The sequence below is a fragment of the Paroedura picta genome, chromosome 7, assembly GCF_049243985.1.
Source record: "Paroedura picta isolate Pp20150507F chromosome 7, Ppicta_v3.0, whole genome shotgun sequence".
In the NCBI taxonomy this organism is placed as follows: Eukaryota; Metazoa; Chordata; class Lepidosauria; order Squamata; family Gekkonidae; genus Paroedura; species Paroedura picta.
Window position 1 is genome coordinate 104111170 of NC_135375.1, and position 17958 is coordinate 104129127.

The following is a 17958-nucleotide window of genomic DNA, read 5'->3' on the forward strand; positions in this document are numbered from 1 at the left end:
TGCATCACCCCCAGGACTCCACTGGAAGATGGTTACAAATGTTCTGTTAGGGCTTTACTAGGATCCTGGAAGAGCCTCTTGTGGCGCAGAGTGGTAAGGCAGCCGTCTGAAAGCTTTGCCCATAAGGCTGGGAGTTCAATCCCAGCAGCCGGCTCAAGGTTGACTCAGCCTTCCATCCTTCCGAGGTCGGTAAAATGAGTACCCAGCTTGCTGGGGGGTAAACGGTCATGACTGGGGAAGGCACTGGCAAACCACCCCGTATTGAGTCTGCCATGAAAACGCTAGAGGGCGTCACCCCAAGGGTCAGACATGACTCGGTGCTTGCACAGGGGATACCTTTACCTTTACCTTTAGGATCCTGGAAACAGCACCCCCTTCTCTTTTTTTTCCTCCCCTAATTCAGAGTTTAGGGCAGGCTTCCTCAACCAAGCTTTTGTGAAACCCTGGGTTTTCTTGACGGCCCTGGAAGGGTTTCCTGAATGGGTGGGAGTGAATTAATGTTTAATATATTTTGTAAAATTTGTTAACCGTTTATTGGGTGGTATGACCATAGATGGCCGTGTTGCTCCACCCATCCCTCCCAAAATGGTAAGTGGTGTTGTCTGGTGGGAAGTGTGGGGGCTTCAGGTGGGCATGTGCACAACTATGCTTCCCAACTATATTCTACACAATTGTACCACGGCTAGGGTTTCTCGAACTATAAACAATGCTTCAGGGGTTTCTCAATGGTCAAAAAGTTGGGAAAGGCTGGTTTAGGGGAACCTTTCCCGTTATAAAGTACCAGGTATAGAACAGTAAATATTTCTCTCCAACATCTCCTTCATTACAGTCCTCAAGACAGTCTCTCCAAAATACAATAGCTATAATTCTGGGGAATCCCCAGGTCCCTCCAGGAAGTAGATGTCCATATTAACACATGCAGAAATAGCTATTTTTTTAAAAAGACAAGAAAAATACAGCTATACAGCTTTGTCCCAAAACAATACCTTTCTTATGGGATTGACTCCATAAGATTAACAAGAAAATTTTGCTCTTTCTTATTGGAAGTGGACAGCAAAGGGGCTTGCACATGTCCTTGGGAAAGGTATTCAGTAATTAGGGGGATTTCCGCACAGAGGGTCAAATAGCACAATGCCTCCTACCGGCAATAGTGGGATATTAAGTCACGCTATTTCTCCCCCCCCACACACACACACACTTTAAGCCTTCCTGCCAGGGAATCTCGCCTTTTCCCTTCCTCACATGCTGCTCAAAAAACAAAAGAGAGAGCAATGTGTTCTTTCACTCACTGCTCCTCAGCCTGTCAATCAATGGAGGCAACCAATAGAAAGTTTGTTGATCTAGCTTTTTTTTTAATTGAAAGTTACACGTGGCAATGTGTATTCGTTATTATGCATACGCATTGCCACAAGGTAAAGCCACCACAAAAAACAAACAAACATGGCCAGCCAGCAAAGGACACAGCAAGGGAAGCAGTCCCCCCCCCTTCAATTCAACCTCAAGTAAGTCTCTCTGTAGTGTTTTTTCCCTAAGTGCCTCCTTCCCTTCCTCCTCTTGATTGTTATACCCTGTCCCTTCTTCTCCTCTCTCCCCCCGCCCCGCTGATCCATGTGGCTGCTGCTCAGCTGTTTCCTTCCACAATCGCCTGTGACTCCTGCCCTCCCTCTCCCTCCCCGAGCACTTCTTAAGCAGGGCGCTGCCTCCATGCCACCATGCTGTCTTCACATTGCCCGTTCGGCCTCCACACCACCCATGCCACCTCCATGCCACTCATTCCGCCTCTACGCAGAATATTTTTAATATTAAAAATTATCTCCCACCCACTCAGGAAACCCTTTCAGGGCTGTCAAGTAACCCCAGGGCTTCACAAAACCCTGGTTGAAAAACTCTGTGCCAGAGTGCTAATTCATAAATGCAGATGGAAGCAGGGCAGGTCACTAGCCCACTAGAGAAAAGTGTGTGCAAGGAAATGGAAATGGAAACTGTGGCAGACCTTTTGGGGGGATGCAAACTGGTTGTCCAGACGTGTCCTTGCAGTGTTTTCACACGCAAGTGTATGCTTCTTCAATAAGCCTGCACTGGGAGCGTGGTCCCTACTCAAACCAGAATGTTCATCTGCAATACAAATGCTGCTTCTCCGGCTCTTCTTCCTGGTCAGTAAGAAATAAGAGGGAGGCCCCAAGGCTCCTCCAGCTCCTACTTCCCCTTTGCCTCTTTCCCCCATTTGTATCTTCTCCTCCTCATTCATGCCTCATTGATCACATCACAAATGCTGCTTCTCTGAATGGGCAAATAGTGCGGAAGGTGGAAAAATGCTTCTTTCTATGCTATTGTTGCAGTCATTTACGTCGACAACTGTTCAGGCCCGGCTCCAGGAAACTGTAGCCTCCTGTACTTACCTTTGGCTTGCCAGGCCTCTGTTTGTTTTTTGTAATAGTGCAAACATATTTTGGTGACGTGTGGAGCCTAGTGGTGTCCAGCTCCTTCAAGAAAGGTGGCATTTGTCTACCTTTGCCTCTTTATTGCCTCTGTCTCTGACGAAGAGAGCTGTGACTGTCAAAAGCTCATACTGCAGTAGCTGTTGACAGTTTTTAAGGTGGAACATCTGTTTTGTTTCACTACTGTAGAGTGAACACAGCTGCCCCACTGGAATTATCCTGATTCTGAGTGTTCCTATGTGGCTTACCAGAACCACAGAGCAGGAACTGCAATTCAAACATCGGGGACTTGTAATTGTATTGGTTATTCTGCTACGGGACTGTTTAAATGGTCCAATCAGAGTAAACCTGGGGAACTTGCATAGGGCCAATCACAGGCTTTGGCGGGAACTCTAGAGCAGGGGTAGTCAAACTGCGGCCTTCCAGATGTCCGTGGACTACAATTCCCAGGAGCCCCTGCCAGCATTTGCTGGCAGGGGCTTCTGGGAATTGTAGTCCACGGACATCTGGAGGGCCGCAGTTTGACTACCCCTGCGACTGTATATAAGTTTTGGTGGTGGGCTGTTCAGTTCTGTGATGCAATCTTAATAAAGAGCTGATGTTTCACTCCATGTCTGCACCTTACTGGACCCACTACTCAATGTCATGCCTCTCACATCATGGCTTCTTGAGGTGTTCTCTCAAATATTTTCTTTTAAAAGCCAAATGACTTTTAAAGTGTTTTTTTAAAGCATTTTATTCCTCAATAAAGACGTTAAAATTTAAATCTTAAAAAGTGTATGTGTGTGGGGGGGAGGGGAGATACCATTCATATTTGGATGCAAACACAGCAAAAATCAGGTTAAAGGAATGTGATCAGAAATGCTTTCTCGTGAGGAGAAATGCTTGTTGACACACAAGCCATTGTTTTTGAATGCCTGGAAGCTTGTTTCTGGTTTGCATGAATGTGAATGAACAAACAATGGTTCACCTCTGGCAAGAAAACTAGAATCAGAAATGGTTCTTTGAAGTGACCTCTGCATAATAGTAGTTTGATTAGGATTTTAGTCTTAGCAAAGTTTCCATGATGTCAGGCTCGTTATTCTTTCAATAAAGAGCTTTCTTTTAATAAATTAAATTCATGTAGTGCTTTTGCCATGTAATACTGATACTAGGTTTGTGTCACACTGCATCATGCTGTGCTTTCTTCATGCTAAACTTGTGAGATGCTTTTGCCATACCACATGCCATGACATTTTACACTGTGTATTCCTGGTCTGTGATTTGACTTGTGTATTTCTGCTCTGTGATTTGATTCTTTTTAAGGGTCAAGAATAGCCATGCTATGGCTACACCTTTGCTTACATTCCATTGCATACATATGATCTTCAGCCTCAACATGTCATTTTTTCATCTGTTGTTATTGACTAGAGAAGATGTGAATGTAGCTAGCCCTGGACCTCAAGCTTCCTGCTTCCCTATCAGGTAGCTACGCCAGCACTGGCAGTGCGTAGCTGCAGAGCAGCATGCTCCATAGCTTTCTGTGTCCCCACAGGAGACACATTTCAGTGCCAGATCAGCTTTGGTGATGAAATGTGTCCCCATGCAGGACACATTTCAGCAGGGTACCCGGTCCGACACTGAAATGTGTCCCCCCAGGGGATGCAGCCGCGGTGGACAGGTTCTGCGACACAGGTAATGCAGGAGTCTGTTATTTTGCAAGGAAGTTGAATTGCATGGGAAAGTGATCCCACCTTCCTGAAAAAAAAAACTTTTTAAAAGCCCCAGTCTATCCTACAGTGCTGGGAAGCACCGAGAAGCTGACCAGGGCATATTTTTTGCCCCCCCCCCCCCAGCCTCCTGGAAGGCTTGGCTCTTCCTGTCCTCATGGGACAGGCCCCATTGACCCCTGCAGTGTGAAAAGGGAATGCAAAAGAATCTGCATTCCCTTAGCGTGGGGCTACTGAGGGTCCAGTCTACACAGGGATTAGCCCCACGTTCATATGGGCCCCCTCCCTGCCTTTACACTTGTGCAGATTCAGCCCTTGAGACTCCTTCGGGCAGTGAAAAGTGGGGTATAAAAACCAACTCTTCTTCTTCTTCTCAGAAGCTACAATTCAGTTTCTCTGTCTTACCTAGAGATGTAGTTAGGAACCTATCTCTGTCTCTATTCTGCACAATCAAGCATGGTAATCCCTGAATAAACATTTATCTACTCTTTAATCCAAGTTGTGCACCTCCCTGCATTATTTACTCTGCCAACAGAGGTTTACAAAATTATGCTAGGGGTGGGGTAGGGGGAGATTGGAACAGGAGAACTTTTTCAACCTCTTCCAAAAAGTTAGAACTCTAGGGCAGGGGTAGTCAACCTGTGGTCCTCCAGATGTTCATGGACTACAATTCCCATGAGCCCCTGCCAGCATTTGCTGGCAGGGGCTCATGGGGATTGTAGTCCGTGAACATCTGGAGGACCACAGGTTGACTAGCCCTGCTCTAGGGCATCTGATGAAGCCAATGGACAGCGGACACAGGACTGATCAAAGAAAACATTTCTGAATTTATCCTTTATACTTCAAGGAGGGGTTAAAATGTGGAATTCACTGCCTGTGGTTGCAGCGATGGCCACAGGCACAGATGGCTTTAAAAGGGAATTAGACAGGATCACGGAGGGCAGGCCTATCAGCAGCTACTCACTATGGTAACAAGAGGAAACCTTGAGGTTCAGAGGCAGTCAGACTCTGGATATCAGAGCCAGGAGCAGAACTGTCTTAACACAGGGTCACACTGGGCAGTTGCACAGGAGCATCAGGTCCCCAAGCTAATCTGTGTGTGCACTGATAGTTTGTGATATGTGAATGGACAAGCTGTTTGTATGAGATGTGGAAATTGTAGAATCTAGTCCCAGACCAGCCTTTCTTAACCATTTCACCATTGAGAAATCCCTGAGTACCCTTGAGAAACCAGGAAGTGACGTCAGCAGGCCACACCTTCCTGCCAAGCCCCCAGAAGTCACATGTCACTGAAAGTGACATCACCTAGACTTTAAGGCTGGATGTGACATCACCAGGATTTGTTTGCTTGGGAGCCCTTCCCTTCCCACCCCTCCAGGCCCATCAATGACCACTGGGGCCAGGTCAACATGATCATATGGTCATATCACCCAATAATTTTTTGAAGAAATTAAAAATATATATTTAAAATTAATTAACTCCTCCCCAATTGAAGAAACCTTTCTGGGGCCATCAGGAAACCCTGGTGGAGAAAGCCTGACCTAACAATCTGCACACAGTAGAGAGTTTGGATTAAGAATAAATATTGAAGCATCACATAAGAAAATGTACATCCTACATTCTGTCTTGTTTAATGTTGGGGACACCAATAAATAGATCATAGAATCACAGAATCATAGAGCTGGAAGGGGCCATACAGGCCATCTAGTCCAATCCCCTGCTCAACGCAGGATCAGCCCAAAGATGTTATTGATAATTTACATTTTTCTTCCAGTGAGTGGTTATGTGGGCACAGCCCCAATATACTTCTATGCCTGGGGGCCTATAATGCTGTTATGATGGCCCTGGCCAGGAGGTGACATATAGAGAAGACCTTGGCTTCTATACCGGTTGTTGAAAAGATCTTTATTCAACAGCTGTGGATTAAGAGAGGCATCTGCCAGAATGACCAGACAGAAGCCCCTGAAATCCAAAATGCAACCAGTATTCATACATATGCATATTCATAGTGTTATTTTCCTAAACCTTCCCAACTTTCTTCTGAACACCCCCCTCCCCAATATCAGCCTGTTACCCATGCACTCCTATTTCTCTTTGTCCTGACAAACCAATTAAAATCCCTCTATTTATGACCTCTTGTCTGTCAATGAAGTGAGAACTTATATTCTTTCCCAGGGACACTAGTGCCTAGGGACCAGCAGGTGAAACTATTTCAAGGCCCCCTTCAATGATGATTCTCTAACCTCTTTGGGATTCCTGTGTTCTCTAGTTCAGGGGTAGTCAACCTGTGGTCCTCCAGATGTTCATGGACTACAATTCCCATGAGCCCCTGCCAGCAATCTATATATACAATTACATACAATTATGTTATGATTGTTATATTTGTTGCAATGTTCTATGTCTTTACCCCATGGTGTTATATGTAAACCGTCCAGAGCCATATGGGAGGGCGGTAAGTAAAGGTAAAGGTAAAGGTATCCCCTATGCAAGCACCGAGTCATGTCTGACCCTTGGGGTGATGCCCTCTAGCGTTTTCAAGGCAGACTCAATACGGGGTGGTTTGCCAGTACCTTCCCCAGTCATTACCGTTTACCCCCCAGCAAGCAAGCTGGGTACTCATTTTACCGACCTCGGAAGGATGGAAGGCTGAGTCAACCTTGAGCTGGCTGCTGGGATCGAACTCCCAACCTCATGGGCAAACAGCTTCAGACAGCATTTCTGCTGCCTTACCACTCTGCACCACAAGAGGCTCAGGGAGGGCGGTATACAAATCTAAAATAAATAAAATAAAATAAATGTATGTGCATGTTCTACCCGACAAGGTGTCAAGCCTCTGATTGGCTCTCACTGGGGCACATGCCCCCACTAGGGAGAGGGCACTACACCACTGAGGGCCAACCAGAAGCTCTACCCCACCCCATCCTCTTCCTCCTTCATGCTGCTTCTCAGCATTTGGCATGAGGAGGAAGAACCAGCTGGAGGTAAGCCAGGAGAGCAGGGGAGGCCATCCAGGCCTGCTCCACTGTACCAGCCCAAGTGGCCCATCTCGCTGGCTGGCCCACCCTGCTCTGCGGGAGCCTTTCTCTGATCTCCCTCTCTCCAGCTTAGTACAGCCCATTTTGAAAACCAACTTTCCTCCTAGTATTTAATAAAGAAGCTATAACCTTCCCTTCAGGTCTGGTGAAACCCATCTCCCACCCTGGAGGTTAGCATATCTTAATATATTTTTTACTGTTTGTTTTACATGTAAGCCATTCCTACATGGCAGCAGCAGAACTTCATTATCTCTACCGCTTGTTGATGGTATAAACACATCTTATCTCACAGGACAGTGTGTGCCTGGGAGCGTGCATGAAGAAAACACCACATCTGGTTAGGCCATGAGCTGGCCCCTGGAGTGGTAGATTTGAGGCTGCTGTGCCTGGTCCAGTCCAGAGAGGGTTGTGTGTGTGTGTGCAAGTGGTGCATTTGTCTAGTTTTTCCAAATGTCTCAAGGAATGTGCCGCCTCCATAACCGACCACTTTGATTGTGTTTCTGGTGGGGAAGATGACGTTTTGCAAAGAAGCCAAGCTGGTTCTTGTTGTGCAATGGATGTGATGTAGTCTCAGGGCCAGCTGGGAGTCTTGAGTGATCATGTTAGGCAGGGGTAGTCAAACTGCAGCCCTCCAGATGTCCATGGACTACAATTCCCAGGAGCCCCTGCCAGCATTCGCTGGCAGGGGCTCCTGGGAATTGTAGCCCATGGACATCTGGAGGGCTGCAGTTTGACTACCCTTGATCTTAGGCATTGGGTGGCCTGTTCATTTGTAAATACAGGAGGGGAGATTTATATAAAGACAGGCCGTGAAAGTGTACCCGAAAAGTAACAGCACATCCCAGGGCTTGTTCTTGTCTATTTCCTCCAAACAGTCTGTCTTCCTTTTTCTACTCAGAGTCAAACTCCAGAACTGTTTCAGGAAGTGAGATGTGACCTGAATCGCAGTGGGATGGGATGACTGGGAGCTATTAAGGGTTTTTAATTGGGACACTGCCCACGCCACCTTTGCCACTGTCACAACCACAAGCGTGGAAATACAGTCTGTGCATCCAAAGACCTTGCCTGCAACAGCATACAATTACGCAGGATAGTTGTGACCCTTGGCTATCAGCAGGAGGCAGGTTTAATTGCCATGGAAGCTGGGTAGGGGTCTCACCCTTGTCCCGCTGTCCATTGTTGTAATCAGGATGCCCAAACTCCTTTCCCATGTCCCCTTGACCCGTGGGTGGGAAAGCGATCAGGGTTGGTTGAAAAAATCGCTGGCAGTGACACCCTTGTTCTAGGATCCTCAGTGGTCAATTTTGCTTTTTTTTTTAAAGAGAGAGAGAGATCAGCCATGGATCACCCAGCACCAAATCTCCTTTGCCCTTTTACGGTTGCTGCATATTACCCGCCTGATCATAGCAGGGGGACCTGCCTTGATTCTTAGGAGCTAAAGAGAAGAGCTGGCTGGATTTTTTGTACTCTGCTTTTTACTATCCAAAGAAGTCTCAAAGCGGCTTACAATCGTCTTCCCTTCCTCTCCTCTCAACAGACATCCTGTGAGGTAGGTAGGGTTGAGGAGAACTCTGAGAACTGAGACTGACCCAGTGTCACCCAGCAGGCCTCATGGGTCTCCAAGCATCTTACCATCTCCTTCATTTCCTTTCCCCACAACAGACACCCTGTGAGGGAGGAGAGCCTGAAAGAGCTCTAAGAGCCATGACTGGCCTCATGTCTCTCAAAGCAGTTGACACTCTCCACACAACAGACACCCATAGGTGAGGCTGAGAGAGCTTCGGACAGGCCTGGGAGTGGCCCAAGATCCCCCAGCGGGCTACATGTGGAGGAGGAGTGGGGAATCCAACCCAGTTCTCTAGATTACAGGCCACCACTCTTAACCACGGCACCAAACTGGCTGTTTTGACTGGTACCTTTGGAAATTACATTAACAAAATCACTCTGGATCAGGCAGACCGAATGAAGGTGCCACGCATGTGTGGGCCCTTGAAGTATTTTGTAGCAGAAACTGCTTTGTTAAGGAGAACGTCAGATGCATCCTGCATTCCTAAAGGCAGTCAAGGAGTCTTTGGAAGCAGATGCCTTCCTGTAACTGTGGTGAGGAGATCTGCAGAATGGCATTCTCTTTGTCCTGAAAGAGCCTCTCTGCCCCAAGCACGTAGAACTGTGGTCGCCTTGGCTACGCAGCTATCACGTCAGAGTTCCTTGCATTAAACATGGAAAAGGTAGCTGCTAGGCGCACAGTCTTAAAATGCGTGCGCGCATGCCAAGGAGCTGCAGCCCTCCTCCAACACGCCGTAGGTATGACCATCTGTCGGTTATTCAAACATTTGCGCAGTTCATTTATTAAGAACATTTTAAAGCTGCCTTGATTTTGGGTCATGGTTGCTGACCCCCTGTCCTGTATATCTGCATTTTAAACTGGGGCTCTAAATTATAGCGATTCCAACCGTTGTTTGGCGTCATTGGTGAACTGAGTTTGCTGTATGAATCACCTACGTTAAGGGCTGTATTCAAGCACGGGATGTTCAAGATGTACCAAGGGCTTACGTGTTCATTTCCCTAGATGTCAGATAAGGATTTGTTGTGGGGTCTTTTTCCGTGGGTGGGAAGAAAACAAATCCTTTGATAACTGAACTGTCAATCGGAAGCATTTATCCAGCAACCTGAAAGCTGAGTCACTTGGGCCACAAGAGAACCAGCAAAAAGCTAGTCAAAAAGGGGGCTTCAGGGGAAATAAGACAAGCTGAGTTCAGACTTCTTCATAGGGTGGCAAGTCAAGGATGATCTTTAGAAAGTGACTTTCTATCAGAAAAAAAGACCACTGGAGAATTTGGATTTATTTGGAGTAATTTGTTGGGCCTAGATAAGGATGCCAGTCTCCAGGTGGGTCCTGGAGATCTCCTGGAATTATAGCTCGTCTCACAGCTACATAGATCAGTTACCCTGGAGAAAATGGCTGCTTTGGAGGGGGAACGCCACAGCATAATATTCCACAGAAGTCCTTCCCCGCCCCAAATCCTGTTCATTCCCAGCTCCACCCCCAAAGGCTCCAGGTATTTTACAACCCAGAACTGGCAGCCCTATATACAGGTGAAGCCTGTATGGGAGTGCAGCAACAAACACACAGGAAGCCTGAATTCCACAACTTATAAGGCGTTGCCATGGGGTTAGTGTGGGAACTGGGCAGATTTTTCTCTTGGGACATGTGTCCACTCCACTCATCATCCTTGACTATCTATATTTCTGATGAACTGAAGGAATAAACCCTTGATCTGTGGAAGCTCGAGGGGGCACTTCAACAAAACCCACAGAATGGCCCTCGTAAATCGATCCAGCGCTCTGTTGTAAGCAGTGAGGTTTATGAGGCCGATCTATCAAGGGAGAGCGTTCCAGGCTTCTACACCCTCGCTGTGTGACGTTCCTAGGCAACGGCAACAGCCAGCAGAACCCAGATGGAAGTAGTTTGCCTGACCCTTAGAAGAGTGTCACTGGGATCTCAGAATAGCAGCAGAGACTGGGCTCTGGCAAAGGATCCCAGCCTTGGTCCACCTACACAGCTCGCCGTAGCATCTGTCTTTGCTTCTGACTGGGTGTTTCCTGGGTGGGGGGTACAGAGAGACGTTGTATGGTCCTTCCCTTCCAGGACCTCTGATATAAAGAGCTTTCCCCCAGCTACTCCAGACTAGAGCAGCGATTCTCAACCTTTTTTTGGTGGGGGTATCACCCTTACAGGAGCTCTTCTTGGGTTCTGTGGTAGGATGATCACTTGCACAATGAGTTAGGCTGGAAAAGGCCTAAGCTAAGAATGAAGGTACTCAACGTACCTAGTCTTATATATGACCGTTTATGCACTGGAGGTTTCATGCCAGGCTGCAGGCTGGAGTTTTAGTCGTGGCAGGTAGCCCCACCTCTTCCTGCACCCACGTGGGGGAACATTTGGCCTGGTGTACCTCATCCGCCCCCAATTTGTGCCGGGGCAGTGAAGTTCCCAGTGCATAAACGGTCTAAATGTGAGATGGATTTCTAGAACAGTCGACCAAGAGAAGCATTTGCATTCCAATGCATTAATTCAAGCACACACAAAGGAATGGATGATATAATTTTGTTTTCTTTCCCTTGATGAAGGCCCAAATTTCTAGCAATTAATGATGTCATACGTAGCGAAAAGGTTATTTCATCTGTTCAGTTATCAGCCCCCCCCAAAAAACATCTTCCAGTCTGTGGCCCCCTTAAAATGTGCTAACCCCCTCCCCAGTCGAAAATGACTGCTCCAGTGGAACAGGTGCATCTGATCCAGCCCCTATCCTGGAAAAGGCTGGGGGTCACGTCATCATTCGTTGTATATTGCACTGGGAAGTACAGCAGCAACTAAACAGGAGAAATAACCATGACATATTACTGTGTTTGGAATGGGAGATGATGATGCAGATTTTCTGTTAGCGAGGGCCTGGATAGGACTCTTTCTGGCTGTTTCCGCACTAGCCATATCATTCAGATTTGTATTTTTAAAGGGTCAACTTTTTCTTCTGTTTCTACACTAGAATTTACTTCTTCAAGCTCAGTATCAAATGGCCCCGCTCACTTGCCCTGCAGCAAGGGAATTCCCGGAAAACCAGACTTCATCTTTTCAAGCGGGGTCTAAGGGAGTCTAATTTGAGGCTGCCCAATGCAGAAGTACATGTAATCGGGTTTTTCTCCTTGCCTGCCATTTTGAGTTGTTTGGGATTGCCCCTTTCCACATCGCCGTCCTCCCTCTGCCCTCCCTTCCTCTCCCAGTTCTGAAAAAAGTGCCTTAATTTTTTTAAGGGGGTGATTGTGCTACAACGCTGTTTCTAAGTTTTAAAAAAGCAGTCTTACGCAGTAGTGTTAGGATGCTATAACGTTATAATGCTATAATGCAGAATAGTGGGATTAAGGGGTGCAACGAAATAAAGGTGCAAGCAGGCATTTTGCAAGAAACACATTTTTGAAAAGGGGAAGGGAACAATGAATGATGGGAGGCTACCTCCATCCGAATCAGTGCGGAAAATATGTTGTGAATTTCAGCCAGGGAAATAAGGGGAGGACAGCCTAAGGGGAGGACAGTGGAAACACTAGAGTTGAATTGAAGCATCCAAAGGAAATCCAAAGCGAGGCTAAACCAAGGTATGTCTCCTAATGCAGAAATGGTCTCTGTCTCCACAGGTGGATGCAGTCCGGGTGAAAGTCCAGAGTGACTCAGAGGATCTTAAGTATCCCGTCTTATTTGTGGTTCGGCAGCAGAAGGGGGTGCTGTCCTGGCAGGTCCCTCTTATTTTCCGAGGCCTGTAAGTAGCATCGTTTCCATTTGCCGTCTGTCACAGCGTTACCCCAGCCCACCTTGCAAGATCTGGCACTGTGGTACTTAAACTCTCCCAGACTTGGTATCTCCAATTGGCACAAATTACATCATAGTTCCTCTTCAGATCACCTTAGTATGAGAGACTCTTACAATCCGTCTTCCTTCGAGGTCTGTGTTTCATTTTGATTTTCCTCCATTTTTTTTTGCACTGTCCTCTGATTGCATGCCAGGCGTAGTAATCCAGGAGAAGGCTTTACGAGACAGTGACTATTCTGATAACGTGCTCATAACTCTGAAGATATAGAAGCTGGAGGCTCAGGCCCAGGTTAGCATGCTGTTAAGGTCTATTTCAACAGAAGCTAGTTTGTGAGACCAGGGTATGTCTTTGCTGATGGTCACTTCATCTCCTTCACTCTCCCACAAGGGAAGGCAAATACAACTCAGAGTTGTGGGGAAGGGGGTCAGGGATCCATAGCTATGGTCCCTAAAGGGTAATTTTTATCCCCCAGGGAGGTTCCTTTTGAAGAAGAGGAGAAGAAACGTAGTTATTTATACCCAGCTTTTTATACCCATAAGGAGCCTCAAGGTAGCGTACAATTGCATTCCCTTCTCTTCTGCACAACGGGACTCTTGTGAGGCAGGTGGGGCAGAGAGAATTCTGAGAGAACTGTGACTGGCCCAAGGTCACCCAGAAGGCCTCATGTGTCTCAACGTGACTGATAATCGCCTTCCCTTCCTCTCCCCACAACAGACACCCTGTGAGGTAGTTGGGGCTGGGAGAGTTCTGAGAGAACTGTGGCTCCCCAGCTTCTTGGGGAGAAAGAGTGGAGAATCAAACCTGGGCCCATTCCGCACACATAGGATAATGCACTTTCAATGTGCTTTGGCAGCTGCATTTTCCTGTGCGGATCAGGAAAATCTACTTCTAAAGTGCATTGAATGTGCATTAACTGTGGTGTGCAGAATAGGTCCTGGCTCTCCTGGCTAGAATCTGCTGCTCTGCAGAGAACTGAACCTGGCCAGCATTGGCCTTCAGGTCTGCAAACTGCATCTGGAAAAGTAGGCTATACGTCTGCACCGATCACAATAACATGACAAAATAATCAGAAAACCCAGTGCTTGCCGACAGACTCTAATGGATTGTTCGCTAAAGTGCTCAAACCACATCATATATGTAGCATTGATATAACCCTACAGCAACTCTGGAAGGCAGGCCAGCTTCGCAGTTGGGAGGGGAGGAGGAAGTGGGTGGCCAAGGGCCAATCAGCAAGTTCATGGCGGAGAGGAGATTCGAACCTGAGGCTTCAGCTTTAGACTCTTGTCCTTGCGGCTACCCTGCGTCCTCCGGCCAGTGTCATTCTCAGTGGCCTGTTCTCAGATGACATTGTTTATTTTTTTTAAGTCTCTTGAACAAATTCTTAGCCATACCAAATCTATCAACAACTTATCGCAGTAGCCAAGAGTTCTGAGTTACCATCGTTTCAAACCATTTTCTCTCTCTCTCTTTCTGTGTGTGTGTGTGTGTGTGTGTGTGTGTGTGAGTGAGGAAAAGGCAGCCTTGAGGAGTTAGTTGAAGGACATGGGGGGGTGGGAGAGAAAGCACTGACAGTTTTTTTTTTATTTGTGTATTTTGTGTTGTGTCAGCAGATTGTCATTTGCAAACCCAAAGGACAGAATGCATTTAAAGAAGACATTCCATTATTGGAATGGAAACTCACAGGGAAGGACTATATCTGTCTGCCCTGCTCAGGGTCCCCAGCCCTCAAGAAATAAAACTGGCATCACCCTGGGCCAGGGCCTTTTCAGCTCTGATCCTGGCCTGGTGGAACGCTCTGCCAAATGAGATCAGACCCCTGTGGGACTTTAAATTGTTCCGCTGGGCTTGCAAGACAGTTTTTCCACCAGGCCCGTTGTAAGTAAATTAATTTTAGCAGGACATTTTTATGTTTCAGATATATATATAACCTGTTTATTTTTATGCTTTGTTGTAAGCCGTCCCCGAGACCTTCAGGAGAGGGGCGGCCTAAAAGACTCAAAATAAATAAATAAATGGTTGAGGCAGGCAGGGTCCATCGGAAGAGCTGTCCTCCCTAATTTAAAAACCCACCCGACTGGAGCATCACTGAAGTAATCTATCCAAGCCTCTCCCATCCCTGAAATAGGGATGAATTACACCGCGAATGTTATGTATTTTAAATGATTTTAATGTAGGTGTTAACTGTATATGAATAATATCGAATGATGGATCTTATGCATTTTTACCCTGTAAGCTGCCCTGAGCCTTACCCTTCTTCCCCCTGCTGACTCTTTCTCCTGTCCCCTTCCCACTACTCTGCCTGCCCGTTCCCCCCTCAGTCATGATGCCAGCCTTTCGCCAGCCTGCCCAGCTGCAGCACCACTAATGCCTACTGGTTGCAGCAGACACCCCCCCCCCCAGTTCAAGCAGCGGGAGGGTGCGGCATGGCTCCTTCTCACCTTACTACTCCAGCCAGCAGCCTGTCCTCCTTCCTCTCTCTGCTGCGCTACATCCCTTGATCCCCGTCCGGTCTTCCTGGCATAGCAGTTGAGAGTCCCAGTCATAGTTCTCTCAGTTCTCTCTCAACCTCGCTTGCCTCAAAGAGTGTTGTGGGTAGTCGAAGAAAAATTGCTTTGAGACTTCACCACCTCCACTATCAGGCAGCAGCTCCAACAAAGGTGTGTTTTTTTGTGCATGTGCAGACAACACTCCTTGGTTTTTGTGGACTTAAATCCCCCCCCCCATTCTTTCTCAGTTTTCAGATTTCCTGCAAATTCAAGAGGGTGGCGCTACCAAGTTTACAGAAATATGCCCCATATCTTTACATGTCCACAGTCTGCAGTTTTAAGTATCCGCAATCTGTGCTGACTGTTAGATAGGTTGATAGAATGGAAGAGTAGCGCAGTGCTGCATTGACCTGTGCCAGTAACCCCCTTCCTCTTTGTTCTCACTGTTCGTTTGACTAGTGGGGAAAACCCATTTTATTAGCAGCTGCAGTAGGAACAGAACAAATACAGAACCAATATCTGGAAGTTTGAATAACAAATGCTTGTGACACCTGAAACAATGAACAGGCTTATTGTTTCTCCCTGGGTTCTGTGGACAATGCATTAAATGTTATCGTCACCTGGCAGAAATGCATGCACACAGTCTAATACAAACATAACACGCACAGGCTCAAAAAGGAAAGTGCCAAACTCAAATATTCACGATAAGAACAGTATCCTTTTACGACGACAGACATTTGTCACAAGGCTTGGCTGGATGATGCTGTTTTTCACCCCTTTAGGGGATGAAAAACCTGTGGGATTCCGATCTGGATCAGATCTCCTGTCCCAATGGACTTACTCACATGGCCATGTGTCTTGGATGTGATAAAATCAATGGGTGTGGTTCTGATTTTGTGTCCGCAGTTACCAAAAAAGTTACAACTACCAGGAAGTGAGCCGTACCCTCTGCCCATCTGAGCCCACCCCCGAGAGCGGACCTTCGGAACAGATCATATATGTCGACGTGGCATCCATGGCCCCTTACGATGCCCACTATACCCTCCAAGTCACGAGGCTCAAGAGCTTTGAGCTGGGGTGAGTAGTCAACATTTTGCATCTGCGAGCATCAGGGGTGGTGATTATTTTTATGTTGGTCAACACGGCCATTGTTCGTGTGTCAAGAGCCGCCTAGTCGCTTTCAGCTTATGGTGACCCTGTGTATTAATGACCTCCAAAATGTCCTTTCCTTCACAGCCTTGCTCTGGTCTTGCACGCTGAGAATTATGGCTTCATCTTAATGAGTCAATCCATCTTATATCAGGTCTCCCTCTTTTCCTGCTCACTTCAGCTTCTTCCTAGTGTCATTTCCCAGGGACTCTTGTCTTCTCATAAGGTGACCAATGTATGATAGCCTCCGTTCAGTCATTTTAGCTGAAAGGGAAAGTCCGGGCTTGATTTCACCTGGAACCCATTGTTTTTTGGTGCTCCTTCACCAATAAGTACTGTGGCTGAAGAGAACTTTGAAATAGCCCAGGCTAGTCTGATCTTGGCAGATCTTGGCCCTGGTTGGTATTTTGGTGGGAGACTTCCAAGGAAACCCAGGCTCTCTAATGCAGAAGCCAGACAATGGCAAGTCACCTCCCTGTGTCTCTTGCCTTGTAATCCCTACAGCAGTGGTCTGCAACCTTTTCGGGGTTGCGGATCGGTGGGGGGGAGGGCAATCCGGGTGCCACGCATGCGCGGCAGCCCCTGCACAAACGTGCATGCGCAGCAGGTCCGCACACGTGCGTTTGCGGCCCCACCGGGCACAAACGCACATGCACGGACCTGCTGCGCGTGCGCATTTGTGCAGGGGCTGCCGTGCATGCGCGTTTGGACAGCCGGCACTCCGGCGGCCGCACTTCCCTCCCCCTCCCGCAGAAAGAAGCTTGCCGGGCTGCAAGCTAATCGGCCACTTTGGCTCGCGGCCTGGCAAGTTTCTCACTGGGGGCTGGGGAGAGGGAGCTGCGGCCCGGTGCCGAGGCCTTTGTGGACCAGCACCAGGCCACTGCCCGGTGGTTGGGGACCACTGCCCTACAGGGTTGCCATAAGTCAGCTACAGCTTGACATGCTGTCCACCATTGCCACAGAAGGTGCTATGTCAGGGGTGGCCAAACTGTGGCTCTCCAGATGTTCACATCAGCCCCTAGAGAATTCCCATGAGCCCCTAGAGAGAAAAAAAGGAAGCTGGGAGAAAGGTTATAGGGCTCTTTCACACAGCTGAAATAATGGAGCTTCATTCCACTCCAGCAACTGTTTGCTGTTTGCATTTCACACGGTCAAACCCACCAGAAAAGTGCATTGCAAAATCAGAGTTGGACCAGACTGAATGCCTGACAGCCACAAAAAGCACCCACAGTCTCCATCCAGCCCCACCCCTCCACGGCAACTACTGAGGCAAGAACATCTTAAATAAAAGGTGTCATTGAGTCCTTGTAGCATCTTCTGGTGTTGACAGCATACGGTGGTAAGAGTGTGTGGGTTTGTGGCCTAGGCATTCCTGTACCCAGGATTCCTGTCTGTTTTGGCTGCACAAGAGGCTGACTGGGACAAATGGGAGTGCTGAGTGACACAAGTTATAAATAGGAATGTGTAAAACATGCTCCTTTAGTTCCACAACATTTTCTGCTTCTCTAAACCAGGGGTAATCAAACTGCGGCCCTCCAGATGTCCATGGACTACAATTCCCAGGAGCCCCTGCCAGCGAATGCTGGCAGGGGCTCCTGGGAATTGTAGTCCATGGACATCTGGAGGGCCGCAGTTTGACTACCCCTGCTCTAAACCCTCCCCCCGCCCTCCCCCGCCCAATCTCAGATACTCTGAGATTCTCTTAGATGAAGATGCAGTCTTGCACTTTTCATTGCGTCTGCATTCGGATGAGCATGCCAATTCTTAAACTCCCAGGT

The 17958-nt window shown here is 47.6% G+C and overlaps 1 protein-coding gene across 4 annotated transcripts in view; it reads left to right on the forward strand.

Annotated features, from left to right (window-relative positions):
* The window catches only part of SIDT1 (SID1 transmembrane family member 1), a 67963-nt gene that overhangs the window by 13901 nt on the left and 36104 nt on the right, over positions 1–17958 (forward strand). For all 4 annotated transcript variants that reach the window (XM_077345874.1, XM_077345875.1, XM_077345876.1 and 1 more), the window contains exons 2-3: positions 12373–12494; positions 15938–16108. In XM_077345874.1, coding sequence (XP_077201989.1) covers positions 12373–12494; positions 15938–16108 — 293 coding nt within the window. The remainder of the gene's footprint in view (positions 1–12372; positions 12495–15937; positions 16109–17958) is intronic.